At 40.5% G+C, this 16,674-nt stretch overlaps 1 protein-coding gene and 1 long non-coding RNA gene across 3 annotated transcripts; one reads left to right on the top strand and one right to left on the bottom strand.

The window, feature by feature from the left end:
* Positions 1-17: 17 nt before the first annotated feature.
* On the bottom strand, positions 18-16,645 carry LOC138135429 (uncharacterized). Of its 2 annotated transcripts, none has more exons than XR_011160984.1 (2): positions 15,539-16,645; positions 18-217 (listed from the first exon to the last, which is right to left on the bottom strand). It is a non-coding gene; the product is annotated as an uncharacterized lncRNA (long non-coding RNA). The 2 variants fall into 2 exon arrangements; XR_011160986.1 differs by lacking the exon at positions 15,539-16,645 and adding an exon at positions 1,164-1,283.
* HIPP1 (HP1 and insulator partner protein 1) lies at positions 1,211-5,520 on the top strand. The gene is made up of 5 exons (XM_069053883.1): positions 1,211-4,027; positions 4,079-4,257; positions 4,414-4,624; positions 4,676-4,819; positions 4,868-5,520. Exons 1-5 carry the CDS (start codon positions 1,211-1,213, stop codon positions 4,997-4,999), a joined length of 3,483 nt encoding a protein of 1,160 aa, XP_068909984.1. The 3' UTR covers positions 5,000-5,520.
* Positions 16,646-16,674: the final 29 nt, after the last annotated feature.

Raw genomic sequence — 16,674 nt, 5'->3', positions numbered from 1 at the left:
CCACCCAAAAACATCTCTCCTCTACCGTAAACACATTTTATTAAAACATTTTAATGCATCCCCTTGACCACCCTTACATATTACAATAAATAAATAAATTTAAACGAAATCAGAGTCGTCTTAAACTGTTCTTGTAGCCTCTACACCGCCTCACCAGCTCGAACTTTCTGTATCTCATACAATGCCACTGCGGGATCTGCAACATGATTTCCAGCGCCTGAAACACAAAATAAATAACGAAGAATTTTGATCGAGGGAATTACCGACCGATTCGGGGTTGCCCACGGGCGCAAACGCACCCTCTCTGAAACAACAGAGGGCGACAACGGTGACGAAAACCCACAAATTCAACAGCTTCATTGCGACTCAACTAATGCAGCCACTGTGCAGTGATAAACTGGATGCACCAGGCTTCCCCTTATTTATTTATATGTATTATGCAAAATAGACCAACCTACTTTTCAATCGTTTCGTGTCAATTACTGCTTCAGGAATTACTCAGTAACCTACTTTACTTATTAAATATATTGGTAATAACCCAGAATTAGGTAATTTTCCCGGCCCTTTATCAAGAAAGTGTCGGCGCTACTGAGTCAACACTAATTTAATTCAATCAGGCCGCATTACCGACCATCACGCCGGATTTAATTCGTGTAATAGCGAGTCGCATTACGCAACTTGTCAACCGGTGGCTTCACCCAGATTTAAGGGAATCCTGACGAGTGGGGCCCTTTCCGCGGTTTCAAACCGTTCCGATGCGGAAACGACTGTACTAATTTTAAAAGACGCGCCAAACGCGCCGCCAATCAGGTACGTCCCATCACGCGACGAGTCTCGTGATTGGTCAGTATTTTTGACAGTGACTCTTTTGACAGAAATGTTTGGATTGGTGATGACGTTTTCGAATAGCAAGATGGCGTTTTACGGAGCAAGAGACGCAATGGATAGACGGCTTTATTTTTACGTATTTTAGTTTCTTTTAAAGAAAAACAATGAAGTAAACGTTGCAAAGTGATCGTTTTAGTGAGCGGACGATATTTTTGTACGGTTGGACTTCTTGTAACACTACTACACGGAAATTCCAATCAGGAAACATTATCTAATAAGGTAATTGAATTGTTTTGTAAATAATGGCCTGGTGTTGTTTACATGTGTAACCTCACCTGTGGAATGGACTAGTTGAAACGGGGTGTGTTTTTCAGACGACGAAATGGACGCCGCGCCGATTTCCGAAACCACCGAAGCCAACAACGTGGAGGCTGCGGTCGCAGAAGTGTCCGAGGTTAAAGTGGAAGTTTTGCAAGAGACGAACAGTGCTAGTGAACTCACGCAAAGTGATAAAACCGCGACCAGTGACAAGGAATTATCGTGGGAAAAAATAGCGGCGGAGATCGCTGAAGATGAAGAGTTGGAGACCAAACCTGAGGAGAACGCGAGCGAAGAGCCTCGGGAAGGGGGTCCCGAGCCTTTCGTCGAGCCGGAGCCAAAGGAGGAGCTTCACAGGGAGAAGTCAACAGAAGTGACCACTGTTTCTCAAGAGACTGTGATAGAAACTGCGACTGAAGAGAAAACTGTGACTGAACCGGATGCTAATCCCGAAGTCGCCGCGGATTCCCTTGAGAAACAAGTTGAGCCTGTTGAAGAAGTCGCGGAACCAGCACCAGTCGAAGAAAGTGCGGAACCAGTTGAGAAACGCGCGAAACCAGCACCAGGTGAAGAAAGTGCGGAACCAGCACCAGGTGAAGAAAGCGCGAAACCTGGACCTGAACCGGGGTGTGAGGATGCCGCCGCCACGGTTCCCACAGTCGAGTCGATGGAAATCCAAGAGGAGGAGCCTGCGGAAACGCGGCAACCCGTCGAAGAAGTCCCAGTGTCCCCCGCCCCGCCAGTGCTGGAAAAGGAGCTGGCTCCCGAGAAGCCTCTGGATGGGGCGATGATCGAGATCACGGAGTTGAAGCCTGAAGAAGCTGACGAGGTGGCCGAAACCGAGAACGAGATCGAGTACACGGTGATGGAGACGGAGGACGTCGAGACCAACGAGATCATCGAAGAGCACATGGCCCAGTCCAACAGCAACACAGAGACCATCGTCGTGATAAACTCCGACCAGACGCAGACCGAGATCACCATAGAACAGATGGACGAAGGCGAGAAGAGCGACGAAAGCTCGCAGTTCACCGAAGAAATATATCTGGTGACCAAGGAGAGCGAAGGCTCCGTGGACGACCCCGTCGAAGAGGCTGAAGTGAAGGTCAAGCCGAAGAAGCAGAGAGGGCGCAAACCCATCTCCGACATTCCCCTGCACGTGTTGGGGAGGGACATTACGAAACCCACGGAAGGGGTGTCGAATGGGGGACGCACCATGCCCAAGCCCAGATTGGGGGTGAAGGTTCCGTACCGGAACCTGACGAGTCAGATCGTTTCCAAAGAGGAAATCGAGAAGGAAATCATGGAACGTTTCAAATTGAAACAGGAGCAGAACGCGACCACCAGCGCCGACATTCTCTTCGCCAGAAAGCTGACGCAACGCTTGGCCAAGAAACTGATACCGTCGGACAAGGAGAAGACGGTTCCCAAGCCAGAACCCGGAGGCTCGGTCGAAAACAACAAACCCAACATCGCCGCCTCAGAAATCAAGAACAACTCGGATCTAATCGCCATCTTGGAAGGAGACGGGGACGACATAGACCTGGCCAAGGAGGCGCGAGAGAACGAGAAGAAGGAGGCCGCCAGGAACAGCGAGAAGGAGATCGCGTTGCAGCAGCTGAAGGAGTTGCCGGGCAAGAACAGGATCTTCAAGAGTCGGGCTCACAACGAAGAGGAGAAGAAGGAGGAGGTCAAACCGAAGGTGGTGCCGTCCCCGACTCCGCAGAAGCCCGCGGTGGAGAAGAAGAGTCAGATGGAGATGGAACCTAGAATGAAGACGGGCATGGTCATCAAGACGTACACCAGGAAACGTAAGTCGACCGACATGGAGCCGATCCTCCCGCCGAAGAAGTCGATGGTCGCCGCTTCCATCAAGTCGGAAGACGGGGGTCCGCCCACAGATGTGTACATAACGAAGAGTTCGAGGGTGATCAAGAGGAAGGTCATCTGGGACCCGGACGAGGTGCCAGTCAAGAGTCCGATGAAGTCTCCGAAGAGCGAGCCGCTCGCGAAGCCTGTTGCAGCTAAAGCGGCAGAAAAGAAGGAGCAGAGCGAGAAGAGTCCAGAGAAGAAGGTACAGAGCGAGAAGACTCAAGAGAAGAAGATGCAGAGCGAGAAGAGTCAAGAGAAGAAGATTCCGATTCCGGTGAAGAAGGCGATCAGCAAGACTCCGCCTCCGAAGAAGCCCAAACGACTGACGGAGGTCGACAGGTTGTTGATGGACGAAGGAGCCGTCAACATGTTGTACGATGTGAAGACCAACGACGACACCGTCCCCGACAAGCAAAAGAAGAAGACGAACAAGTCGGTGATCAGTCTGGACAGGGCCCACAAGGAGCTGATGAGCAAGACGAACGTCATCAAGAACGACCTCCAGCAGAACACCAACAAGGACGTACAGAAGTCCCTACGTAAGAAGGAGGTGGCGTCGCCGCCCAAGAAGGAGTCGCCGTCGCCGAAGAAAGACGCGGCGACCCCGGGCGCCGTCACCAGAAAAAAATCAAAAGACTCAGTCAGGAGTTCCGTGCACAGTCCTCCGGCCTCGCCTCCGTACAACGCTGCAGAGGCGTCGCGGATAATCCGGAGACACTCGAGCAGCTCCTTTTCGAGCAACGAGGAGATGGACGAGGAGGACGGCGAAGAGAGGGTCACCAGGAAACGATCAGCGACGGCGGAGTCGTCCAAGAAGAAGGCCAAGAAGAGCGAAACGAAGCCGAGCAAGGAGGTCGCCAAAAACAACAACAATACAGTAACGGAGGCCAAGGCCAACCACGTGGACAAGACGGTCGGTCAACACAAGACGTTCACGGCGACGAAGAAGAACAAGCTGGTGTCGATCAAGCTGACCAGCGTGGAGAGCAGGTGCTACCTGACGGATGAGGTAGAGTTGGGAGTTGGTCGCTACCAAAGCGGGATTGACGGTGGGTTTCAGGTGCTGAAAGAGCTGACGGGGTATCTGAAGGAAGCGGCGAAAGACGACGACTGCCACGTGGTGTCCGTGACTTCCGACAGTAGCGAATCGTTCTGCGACGGTTTGGACTATAGACTGCTCATCGGCGACGACGACGCCGCACGTAGAAAAAGAGCGACCGAAATGGCCTCTTTAGTCAAGTAGGGTCACCAGAGCACGTTCAAATCGAGAAGTACACGTCACGTGGTGTCCGACCGTACTTGTTAATGCGTAAATCGTAGGACCGCCCATGTACTTCTCGTTTTGAAAGTACTCTAGGTAACGTGCGCATCTCAAAAATGATTTTTTTTTTGCAGGGAGTTCCTAAGGTGCCTTCTAAACTTCCCCAAGGTCCTCGTGGCCGGGATCCAAGGAGACTGCGTCGGCCTGGGCGTGACCATGCTGCCGCTCTTCGACATGGTCATAGCCAGCGACACCTCCACGTTCAGCGCCCCCTACGCGCGGTTAGGCTGCGTCCCCGAGGCCGGATTTCTGCTGACGGTGCCGCATCTCAGCAGCAACGGATTGGTAAGGGCCGGTTCGAGCGGGGGCGGTCCGTTGACGAGCGTTTTTCCCCAGGCCAGCGAGTTGCTGTACACCTCCCAGTCGGTCAAGGCGGACGACGCCTTCAGAAGGGGGCTGGTGACGAGGCTGTGCTGGCCGGAGAAGTACCACCAAGAGCTGAAGGCGATGCTGACGCAGGTGGCGGGTCAGTCGAGAGAGGTGAGTCGTGGCGGCGCCGGAGGTGGTTTGTTGAGCGTCGGGTTGCAGAGTATGGTGGCAACTAAGCAGCAGCTGCGCCAGCACGTGTTGGAGGAGACGGAGGCGGCGCTCAGTTCGGTCGGTAAGGTTCTGGTGGAGCATTGGACTAGTGCGGAGTGTCAGAAGAATTTTTCCAAATGAGGACTGAGAGGGAACTGTTGAAATATCATGGTACAAACTGTTCTGTTTCATTGTTAGGATAAGTGATGAAAATAATTGATGTAAATTGTTCACATTTTTGGACTCGACGTATAACTGGAAAAAATATTTTTTATATTTTCATAAATAGCGTAAGATTCCCATCTTTTTATTAGGATTACCTACTGTAGGTTGTAAAAACGCAAGTAGAGACGCGTTTAGGATGCAAGATGTTCACTTTATGCACGTTTTCGAAAAGTCGATTTATTTCCAAAGATTGGTGCAATTTTATGGTCTTGGCGGAGAAATTATTTGTACATGTAGTTTGATTTTTAAGCTGAACTTTATCAAGTGTTAAAGTTTTATGAAGAATATTTTTAATAAAACATCTGAACCGAACTGTTGGATTGTTAATTTCGCCGACTTCCGCTCATCGATTATACTTTTAATTTAGTTTTAATTTTTCTGTTATAAAAGTAGACTCGTTTTAATATTATGTTTATGCAATATATCATGTAGCAGGACTCTGGTGTTTTCTTCACCCCGAAAGCGCTTCGTACTCATTCCTTTCGCTCGGCCGGATTAAAACACAAACGATTCAATCCCAACTCTTTGTCCTTAATTGTGTTTAGATAAGCAAAACAAGAGAGAAGCGCCACTGAGTATTTGCACAACGGAAAAGCGATTCGCCCTGAGCTGGAGCCGTTCAGTCCGCAGTCCGCACAGACTTGTCATTCATCTTTTTTTTTGCTTTTTGGAAGGGCTGCACGGGTTTTTACTTTTTAGGACCCCAAAGCGTCTCATGCCTGAGAGATGTCGCTGAATACCTCCAGAACAAACTTTGGTCTAGCCATTACGGATGGACTAATACGGTAACAACGCCTCGATTGTGTTAGTTTTAATTGTTAGTTGGTAGTTACCGTTGTAGTGGATAATGGAAGTGTGTAATTATTGAATGTCAACGACCTGTTAAATCGCCTCTCAAATGGGAGAATCGCGAGTGGATTTGCAAATTATTCTTTAATTATTCCCGAATTATCGTTTCGGTTCTTTGAAACACAGAAAAACTTCATATTCAGGTATTAAATAGACGCAACTCATGCGAGGAATGTGCAACGTAAAGAGAATAGCTCAAAGTCTAGCTGTACGCTTAAAAGTGACTAAGTAAGAATTATCTTGGACGAAAAATTGTACAAGAAATTAAGAGCCCAATGGCAGTCAATTATTTTTCTACAAAAATATTTCCAAAATTTATTATACAAAAACGCCAAAGTAAAAGATATTAAACTTAGATAAGATTTGTACTATGAAATATACCTACCTACTACATAAGAAATAAAAAAATTAACACGCTAATAGAATAAATCTACGGAAGAAATTAAAGTACAAAAATAAAAAAAACAGAAAAAATATTTTTTTTGTTCGACACTGTCAGAATTTGAGAATTTTCTACTGTGTGAACGGATTTTGATAAATTTGACAACTTGTCAAAACGAAACGTCAAGCTAATTTTAAAGATTTTTAGTGATTTAGAGCCTTTAACAGGCTCGTCGAACAAAAAAACGTTTATTCAACTCGTTCTTGTGTAATTTGGGCTTTTTTGGCACTCGTGGACCTTTAAAACTCTCGTTTCACTCGAGTTTTAAACTGGTTCACTCATGCCAAAAAAAGCCAAAATTACACACGAACTCGTTAAATAAATAACTATTTCAATACAAAAAAAAATTAATTTTTTGTTCGACACTGTCAGAATTTGCGAATTTTCTCCTGTGTGAACGGATTTTGATAAATTTGACAACTTGTCAAAACGAAACGTCAAGCTAATTTTAAAGATTTGCAGCCATTTGGAGCCTTTGGGGGGACTCGTCGAACAAAAAAACGTTGTATTCAACTCGTTCTTGTGTAATTTGCGCTTTTTTGGCACTCGTGGACCTTTAAAACTCTCGTTTCACTCGAGTTTTAAACTGGCCCACTCATGTAAAAAAAAGCCCAAATTACACACGAACTCGTTAAATAAATAACTATTAAAAACATCTACTGAGTTGCTTTAATGTTTTACAATTATTGTACACGTAGTGATTTTTTAAACAACATAGCCACTGTGTATAGTCGCGGAATTAAAATTTCGGGCAGTTTTGTCATGTTCATACAATAACTCTAAAACAACCTTTACGTTAATATAACCTCATTTTATACTCTTGTCATGTTTTTGTCATTTTGATTTATTTATTTACATAAAAAAAATAGTGATTTGTGGCGTAATAACGGGGAGGCAGCAGGTGAAAGCGATGATTTAGTTAAATACACTCAGTGCAATTAATTCAAAATTCAAAAACTGACTGCGTGACTGACACAGTAAAGTTTAATTTTTGAATGTCAATCATGATGACAGTAAAAGGTGGTTTACAGCGATTTTGTTGAAGTGACAGAAAAATGCTGCCCGAAATTTTGATTCCGCGACTGCATACATAGTTTAAAAAAAAGGGAATGAAACTAAATGTTCAAGATATTCAAACAAAAAATTTAATACCTGATGTAAACGTTCTTTACGTAAACTTTTTTTAGATTTAAATGACAATAACAAAAATTTTCAAGAAAACTAACATCTTTCGAATTATGTTCATTAGGTAATCCTTTCTATAGCGTAGAGAACAAAATTCAAAAAAGTTCATTCGCCTTTAATTTTCCCTGTCAAATTATTGTCATGTTGCAAACCTGCGCCTCCTTTTCTAGTAATTTTCATATTATCGTGTTAGATCGATTTGACGTCATTAATTTTGAATGTTAGTTTGACGTGTGAAATAAAGTCGCAGATTTTTTTCATAAAATTCTATTCCTATCCTATTCCTGCGTAATTTTACCATGACGGAAAGAAAAAAGAAGGTTTTTTCACGATCGGGAGTAGAAATCAACTTTTCGGATGTCAACATCGTGACAGAAGTAGAGCATTTTCTCCCTAGGGAGCATATTTGCTTTTCATTTTTTTGACAGTTGTGACAAAAATCTAATAGGAGTTTTCATTTTTTTTTGACTGTTGTGACAAAAATCTAATTGTGTTGTCAAGGCAACTACTAATTCCATTAAATTCATCGAAAGATGACAACTCATTTGTCATCATTTTTTTATTCTTAAAATTTGAGATTTTTGTGCTGTTTCTACTCCCTACCGTGAAAAAAATAGTATATATACTTCTGGAGAGAATGCTCATTTTTCCCTCGGTGCTTTGTAGCCCTCGGGCTTCGCCCTCTGGCTACAAACTGCACCTTAGGAAAAATCATGCATTTCTCTCCCTCAATATATAATATACTATTTATTAACAGCTAATTTGAAAATTGCGTTAATTAAATATAGCCAAGACTGAAAAATACCCATCAAATTGACTTCTTGACAGCGAATAACATAACCTCTACAGTCTGCGCATGGTATGGTTCCTTTTTCAGCCCGTATTGGAGACATACACAGCTAAAATATTATTGAAGTAAAAATTACACTGCCAAAAAATTAAATCATTTGACTTTGCCGAGGAAAATCCAAACAATGAATTTTATAATAAAAACTAACAAGTGTTCAATTGAAATGTTCACCAAGTTGGCTTTGACTTTATTTTTTAAAAGACAACATCGTAAATTAAGTTGGTTAGACAAAGATAGCGACAAAGATCAAAGCCAATTTGATGAACTTTTCAATTGAACACGTTACTTTCCGCTTTATGTAGTTGGCAGTTTTGATCTTCGTCTGCAGGCCCGTTTGACCAATTTTTTATGTTTCAGAGTTGCCACCATTACATTTGTATTCTTCAATTGCGTTTTGCTGCGTTTCATTTAAAAATACCTGCGAGTTCATATTTACACCTTTTTCATATTCGACATTTGACAGATTTTACCCAAAACACAACTTACACCAACGAACGGACGGGTAACAATGAGCAGGAAGAGTAAAACAGATCTGCCAAAAAATAAAATGTTTGTGGACCTACCTGAAGATCTTTTGGAAAAAAATTTGAGCAGGACGTAGTGTGTTCAAAGACAACGTTTGAAGAAAATCGAAAAAATGGTTGTCCAACTTGATTTTTAAAAGCATTTTTCCTTGTATTTTGGAAAGAAAATTCCTGGAAAAGTTTCAAAGTGTCTAAATTTTGTTTCCAATATCATATGTACTCTGTTTTTTAATCAAAGAACCACAACACCGCAATTTACACCCAAAATAGCGCTGGCAACATTGTACACTTTTGACGTAGGATGAAAAATCTCATCATATAAAAATTGAGGTTATTAGAGATATTAGTAGCACAGCATGTTAATAAAGTTAATAACAACTAATTTGAAAGTTTAATAAATGTCTCACTTTGAGAGGCATTTTGAATAACACGTTCAAATTTTAAATGCGAGTTTGCGTACTTTCAAGGACATTAGAAATGACAGGTCAGGTCAGGTCAGGTTGATATAGCCAATAGATATCATTAAATTCCCTAAATTTAGTAAAATTTTATACAACGTGATCAAGAATGACTGAACCTGTTGGTAACAATGAAAATTTGAATGATTTTGGTATCACTGTAATCTAAACGCATTTCCGGTTGTCAGCTTTTACAGAGTTGACAGGCGAATTTGACGTTTATCATCAAAGGATCATTTTTGTAATAGCATAAACATACCCGACATAACCTATTTTTTTTTTATGTCGTGTCAAGTTAAAACATCCTGTCAGTGCCAATTACGAAACAGAAAAACACCAATATTTTTCAATTGTTTCATGGCCAACAGACTCAGTCATTGTTGATCACGCTGTATTTGCGAACCTAAATCAACATGTCATGGTTCTTTAAAGAAAGTACTTACAGTTGGTTGAAAAAAAACGGGAACTGTCAGAATAAAATTAACACATTTTTAAAATATGTACAATTTTTTCATAGTGCGAAACCTTCAAAATTCAATGACATTTTTGATAGGTATTGTCAAATAGATAAATTGACAATGGACAAAACCAAATTTACTGTCGCGAGCAATACATTTTGGTCGTCAATGTCATTTCAAAATTTGGTTAGATTGTCACAAATTTAAAAAATTTCCCTGACTGATTATGCCCATGTCAACAAAATGTCAAAAAACTGAGAACAAAATGACAATTTAATGTCATACGACATGATGTTAGGTTATGACATTTACGACTGTTTTAAAGGTGACTCAAGTTGCAAAAAACCACATTGTATTTGCAACAACACTTTTATGGTATTAGTCATTTGAAATTACTTTAAAACTGTACTTATTTGGAAAGTATTCTATCCAAACCATGATTTCCTGGTTCCTTTGTGCCTTTATTTGGTTCAAAAATAAAAAAAAAAATGCTGTTGCAAATGACAAGTGTTTTTTTGCAACTTGAGTCAATTATACAATGGAGCATTTTTGATTGCGTCAAAGAATGACCTTGACGATCAAAATTTATTGCTCGCGACTGTACATTAGGAAAATTTTCATTTCCCGTTATTTTTGCATTGATCTGTACTACATATCAAGAAAGAAATTAAAATCATTTTTGAAAAATGATTATTTTTTAATCAAAAAAGAAAGAATTTCAATTTTAATTTTGTCCCACGTTTAACGTTTACCATGAAAGAGTAGTAAAAAGTTTTTCTTTTTCAGAGAATATTTTTAGAAATGTAAACAATTGTAACTTAACATCACAACAACTTCATAATTATTATGACATTAGAAAATACATTGCTGCAACTGCAATGGACGATGTAACAACAGTAACTGGTCCTAGAAAAGACAGAAAAATAAAAATAGTAGTGACGCCTTGGCCCCACCATCATCACCATCGAATCCATGACGTTTTTTTATCGAACTTATTAGACCATAATCAATAAACACCTCCCGAATTTGCATGAGCGGCAACAGACACCACTCCGCTAATTGTCCGTGACGCACCGTCCGTGTCTTCTGCGAAGGCGGGCGGCGCAGGTGCCCCCAAGAAGCGCCGTCCGCTCCGAAGAGAAGAGTGTAGCCGCAGTGGTCCGCACGTTCTCGTCCAGTTCGCACGTCATCGCCGACAGAAGAGCGCTCCACGCATTTCCACGCGGTCGAGCATGCCCCCCGACAGCCGACCACCACTTTAAAGGTAACATAATCGTATCATAGCCACCCTGATAACCCCCAAAGAGCACCGATAAACCGCGGCTTTGTCCCCTTTCGAGATAACGGCGGCCGCCGGCCTGCGGGGCATTACACGCCGGATTAACACGGAGAACGCGGCTTTCGGGACGCGAGGAGGCTTCTAGGGGGCACAAATCGAAACGGGGAACCTGCCAGTTGAGTCAATAAAAAATTAATTGGGGATGAGGCGTCGCGAGTTGTAATAATTGGAAGGCGGCGGAGGATTTGGCACCCTTTTTGGATTTTTTCCGATTGGGGATTTTTTTTAAATCAAAGGGATTGGAATGGGCCACGAACCTGCTCTACTTCGTTCTGTTCTTCAAATGTTAGTCTAAAATTTGAAAAATTCGTGAAACAAATAAGAGAAATAAAATTTCACATTCAGATACTCTCCAGTTTATGCAAGCAAGGACTTGGTCACATCTAGAAAAATCTCTGATTGGCCACGAAATCCTTTAATATCCTCGAGATTGTCTTGCCTCGGCCGTAAGGGACCTCGGCGACAATTTTTCTCTCGGTACATTAAAGAATGATTTCGCGGCCTTGATATACAAATAACTATTTTCTTTGCGTTCTTGTGTTTTACTATCTGGAAAAATTTTTTCAGAATTTTTCCAATGACAGTTTGTATTTTTCTAAAGTTATGGAACACAGTGCTTTTCTAAACTCAAATAAAACAAATACAGAATGATAAAAAAATTTTAAATGTCAAAAATTTTCAAAAATTATTTGCCCACAAGTTATTAACTTTTTACCTTGGTTTGAACACATTTAGTGTATTTCAAATAGACTATTTTACAAGGAAAATAAACTCTTAACGAAATTCTAAGAGAAAATAATATTAGAAGAAGTACCTATAGTAAATTCAAAAAACTCCTGGACTGTCAAAATTAATTTTTAAATAAAATGGTTGTTTTGACTGTACTTGGGTATAAACATTTTTCGCTAGAATGTACCTACGTCAAAATCTAGTCACAAAATATATTTAGGTTATGTTTCTTTTTAAATCATTGAACTAAAAATGTTTTGAGCGAAATGCAGTAACTAAAAAACTGGAGCAATTTGATGAAGTTTATAAAAAAACACAAAGACAAAGGGAAGGTGACACACGACAAACTGAAAATAGGTAACAAAGTAAACAACAACCAAAATTGAAAATCGCTTTCCATACCTACCTATTTGAGTCAGATTCCGCCAAGATATTATGGGTGAAACATCTATAATACTCATCATGGTTAATCAATCAGCTTTAATTAGGTTTTCACAATGCAAGATGGTGTTTTTCCACATAGTTGGGTAAAAGCAGAAACGTTTTTTATTGAAGATATGGCTTTATAACATAATAATTTGTGATGGCCCACTTCTCTCGTGCCAACAGAACCACCCTAGGTCGTTTTGAACTTTCCATTTTAACCTTTTTACAAAATATACTTAAATAATTTTGCAATTTATGTGACAATGTCAATTTAAACAAATGACTAGTTTGAAAAATCAAAAAATCATAGATACCGACCGGGCAAAATGAAAATAACTAATGATTTAACCAACCTAACAACTGCAATTTTGATTTTGACAGTCCAGATGTTTTTTGAATGGACTTTATGTACCTAGGTATGTATTAAACTTTTTTTATGGAAACTCTATTAATCGACCACCATTTTGTTGTTCCAGGCTTCACCTTTTGATTATTTTTCCCCAACGTAAAAACAATATACATACATAATTTCAAAGTGATCTTTGACTCCATGTCACTGTCATTCTTTGACAATGAAAAGTGCTCTAGTGTGACACGGGTATAATCTATGACATGTTGTATGACTTGTATGACATTTTGGTCATGAACTCTTTGTCAAACTTTATCGATGATATGAAACATAAAGTGTATTGAAACGAAATTACTCAATTGATTCTTATTTTATTACAATATGATACGATGATTTTTTTTTGACAATTCTCAAAAAAAAAAAAATTGACAGTTATTCACATTTCGTTGACATTGAACAGAATCAAACAACGAAACATTTAAAAATGACATTGACAACCAAAATGTATTGTATTTTTTAAGATTTGCTTCATACACTGTAGATTTTTGACCAAAAAAGCTACATAATTCCTTAATTTTGTAAAAGATTCCCAAATAATTCACAAAAGTAATAGTAGATACATTTTAAATTCTCTTAAAAGGAAGTCTTTCTACTAAAAGTGCAAAACCAAAACCAAATCCTTTTGATATTATATAAATTGTTCAAATTAAGTTACGCCCACCCTTTTTGTTATCACAGGTACTTAAAATCTATAACAAAGATGTAATCATTCTTGAATTTGTACTATCATTACATATAACAGTGATTTCATTGCAAATTGGAATGACAGATGTCAAAATTTGACATTTGCCGTATTAAACTTCAATCCGTTGCCTTGTTTATAAAATTACATTTGACTAGTTCCTGTTTAAAGAACTCAACCAATAATACGTCCGATAATTTGCTAAATAAACAATTACAGGTCGACCGAATCAACATGTAATTATTGTTTATTTGCGATTCGTGTAAAACGTAAATCAACATCCATTCATTCGAATAAGAAGTAAAACCAGTCAAGAGCGTTCCGCTTCGATTTGATTTCTTGCGAATTTTGTCGATGATGATTTGCACAGTAAAAAATGCAAGTTTTAACTTGCATTCGCTTTTTTAAGCTGTCGTGCCATTGAAAATTCAAATTTAATAAATTATGTATCGATGTCCGCGAGGGGTCAAGGTCCCTCTTTATGGCCAAGTCAGCGTGATCGGCACATTTGGGGCACATTTCGGCAGAGAATCTCTCATCAGACTTGGTAATCCTTCACGCACCGCAGCTCGTTTCCTCTTCCTCGTCCGTGCCAATCAGGGGCGCCACGTCCCCCGTGAAGACGGCCCCACCGTTTAATTGATTCTTTCAACACTCCATCGCCTATTTTCGCGTTGTTTGTGCAATTAATGAAATTAATCGGGGTGTCGTGCGAGCCGGCATGCGAGCCATAACTCCGTTTAGTGTCTTGTTAGACCTGTCCGACGTCTCAAAACCCCGACCGGTGGCTCACTCTCCCTCGTAAAAGAGTTATTGTCCGTCGCATTATCGCATTCGTCGCGGTGGTTAGAGGTTTCAAGTTTAATGCCAACAATCAATTATTATTGCCATTACGGTGATGTGGTTCGTAAAAGGAAAGCTCGACATGTGTGTTAAAAACGAATTTGTTGTCGTTGCATGTCGACTCCCTGTTCGATACTGCGTGACAAAGGTCAAATTGTACCGCAACACTTGTAATTATTCCATTATGGGGCGCATTTCGCCCCAAAAACGCAGAGGATTTTGACGATGGCGAAGGAACGCGACTCGAACCGCGCCACAAAATTCGACAACCGGAAAGAGAGAAAGGATTTTGGAAGATTTTGACCCGAAGGCCAAAAAAGAAAAAGTCTCAATGATTGTCACATATGCAGCCCCACCTCTGACTCGAAAATTCCACCCTTCCGGTTATTTTTAATCGCATTGCCCACCACAAAGCTCTCTTTCATCCCCGTTATCGTGTTTTCCCAGCGACACCCTCCAGGATTTGGGCTGTTTGACGTAGCCACGTGACGCTCCATCCGCTCCCCCATTAAAAATGTTTCAAACGTCTTGATTAAATTAAAACGAGATTTTAACCGGAGTCACAGGTGCTCGTAATTATCATAATCGACTGAACTAGCCGGTGGGGCCGATTTACGAAACGGCTGCGACGCCTTGTTTAGCATACGGTGTCTTCTCTTCGGCGGCGATTCATCCCGGGAGGGGCGGTTTAAGAGGCCACAAATCGCCGATCGGATATTAAATTGTTACATGGCGTTTTACGGCTATTCTTCGATGGATGTCGGTTTTATTACGGCCATATTGCGGGGCGCAGACCCCGCTATGATTCAGAGATAATGGCCCAAGGTGTAGGCCGGCTCCGACGATGGCAATATAACACGTTCGAAGCGCGCTAGCGATGCTTTTCGTGTCTTTTCCGCGGCAATTAGAGACGGAAAAGAGGAAACGATCACGGTGTTTGGCCGACACAACTCAGAAAGGGTTCTAGAAATTGATTCGGGGGAGTTATGAGTTGGCAAAAGTTACAAGTATTAATTGCGCAAAGTTGGAATTAACACGGTGTTGGCGCTAGAGCCGTTGGTACATCAAGTTGAAATGTGTCGAGGAAGATGAAGTTTTGGCAGAGCCCCAACATTATTAAAATGCAATATTACAACATTACACTTGTATTTATTGATTACACATAATTAGGCATAGCTAACATCATAGGAATAAAACTAATTATGCTGTTTAACGCATAAGTACAAGCATTTTGTTTGCTGTTAACGTGCATTATACTTACAAGGATTTCTCTTTTTGTTGTTGATGGAGAGATAACACTTTTTCAAATTCTGAGTTCACTGATAAGACTGTCTCGTTCAGCATTAGATGTGTTTCAGATTATGTTTCTTTCTTGAAGTCTGATCATTTAAAACAACAAAACTTTACTTCTTCAGGGCTACATCCAAATTTCTCTACATTAAAAAAGTGAGGTTATGTAGGAGCTCGTTCGCATTCCTTTTTTTACATGAATTAAATAACAAATAAACGTACTTCGTACTTGACTCTATAAAAACATTTAGGTATAAGGGAACATTTCAAAATTTTCGAAATTGTTCGAAATTTGTACCTAACCTAACCTCAATATTTTGATGAGCTAAAAATTTTTATGTAGAGCCGAATAAACCGAGCCAAACGTCGGCGTCAATAAAGTGGTGTAATAAATACGTTTGTTTTAATAACCAGACTTCGAGAAAAAGAAAGCAATATGAAATGAACATGGAACTGGTGCAAAAGTTGACAAAATTCTCCTGTCCTGAAATATGACATCGGAGACTCTTTTAATCGGAAGAATCTTCTTTTAAGACTCATGGATGATTCGTTCTTTACAAACCCAGTCTTAGTTTCAAAATTGCTACTTAAATCTTTTTTTTTTGACAAATATTCATATTTGAAAAAAATGAGGTTAGGTAGAAATTGGTTCTTACTCCACGTTTTTGGATCAATCAATTAAGTAATCAATAAACGTACCTAACTCTGCAAAATAACGAACATAAAACGTTAAAAATAAAAATACGTATGCGAATACCTACCTGAAATTTTTCGCAGTTTTTCGAAAATTCTACATAACCTCACTTTTATGTATTATACTTTTTGCTTTAACTTGAATTATTTATTTAATTTTGTTCTAAATAATGCTCGAAGGGTACATTTTATTTCATCAGAACCTCGATAAACAGCTTGAACAACACCAGTTCTCGTCGACCATTTAGAGGCATTAATTTTCTTTCTTTTGACAATGTTTTACTCTATTTGAGATGCATTTTACATCAATACATCACTGTATTTGCTATTTTTCTTCCACCTTCAAGCTCCATCTCGTTTTCACTGCGTTCTCGTTGCAGGGATGATAACGTGTCTTCGGTCGTGAGACAGCGA

Source organism: Tenebrio molitor, chromosome 1 (genome assembly GCF_963966145.1).
Source record: "Tenebrio molitor chromosome 1, icTenMoli1.1, whole genome shotgun sequence".
In the NCBI taxonomy this organism is placed as follows: Eukaryota; Metazoa; Arthropoda; class Insecta; order Coleoptera; family Tenebrionidae; genus Tenebrio; species Tenebrio molitor.
Note: the sequence above shows the minus strand (reverse complement) of the source record. Positions and strands in the feature narration are given on the sequence as shown.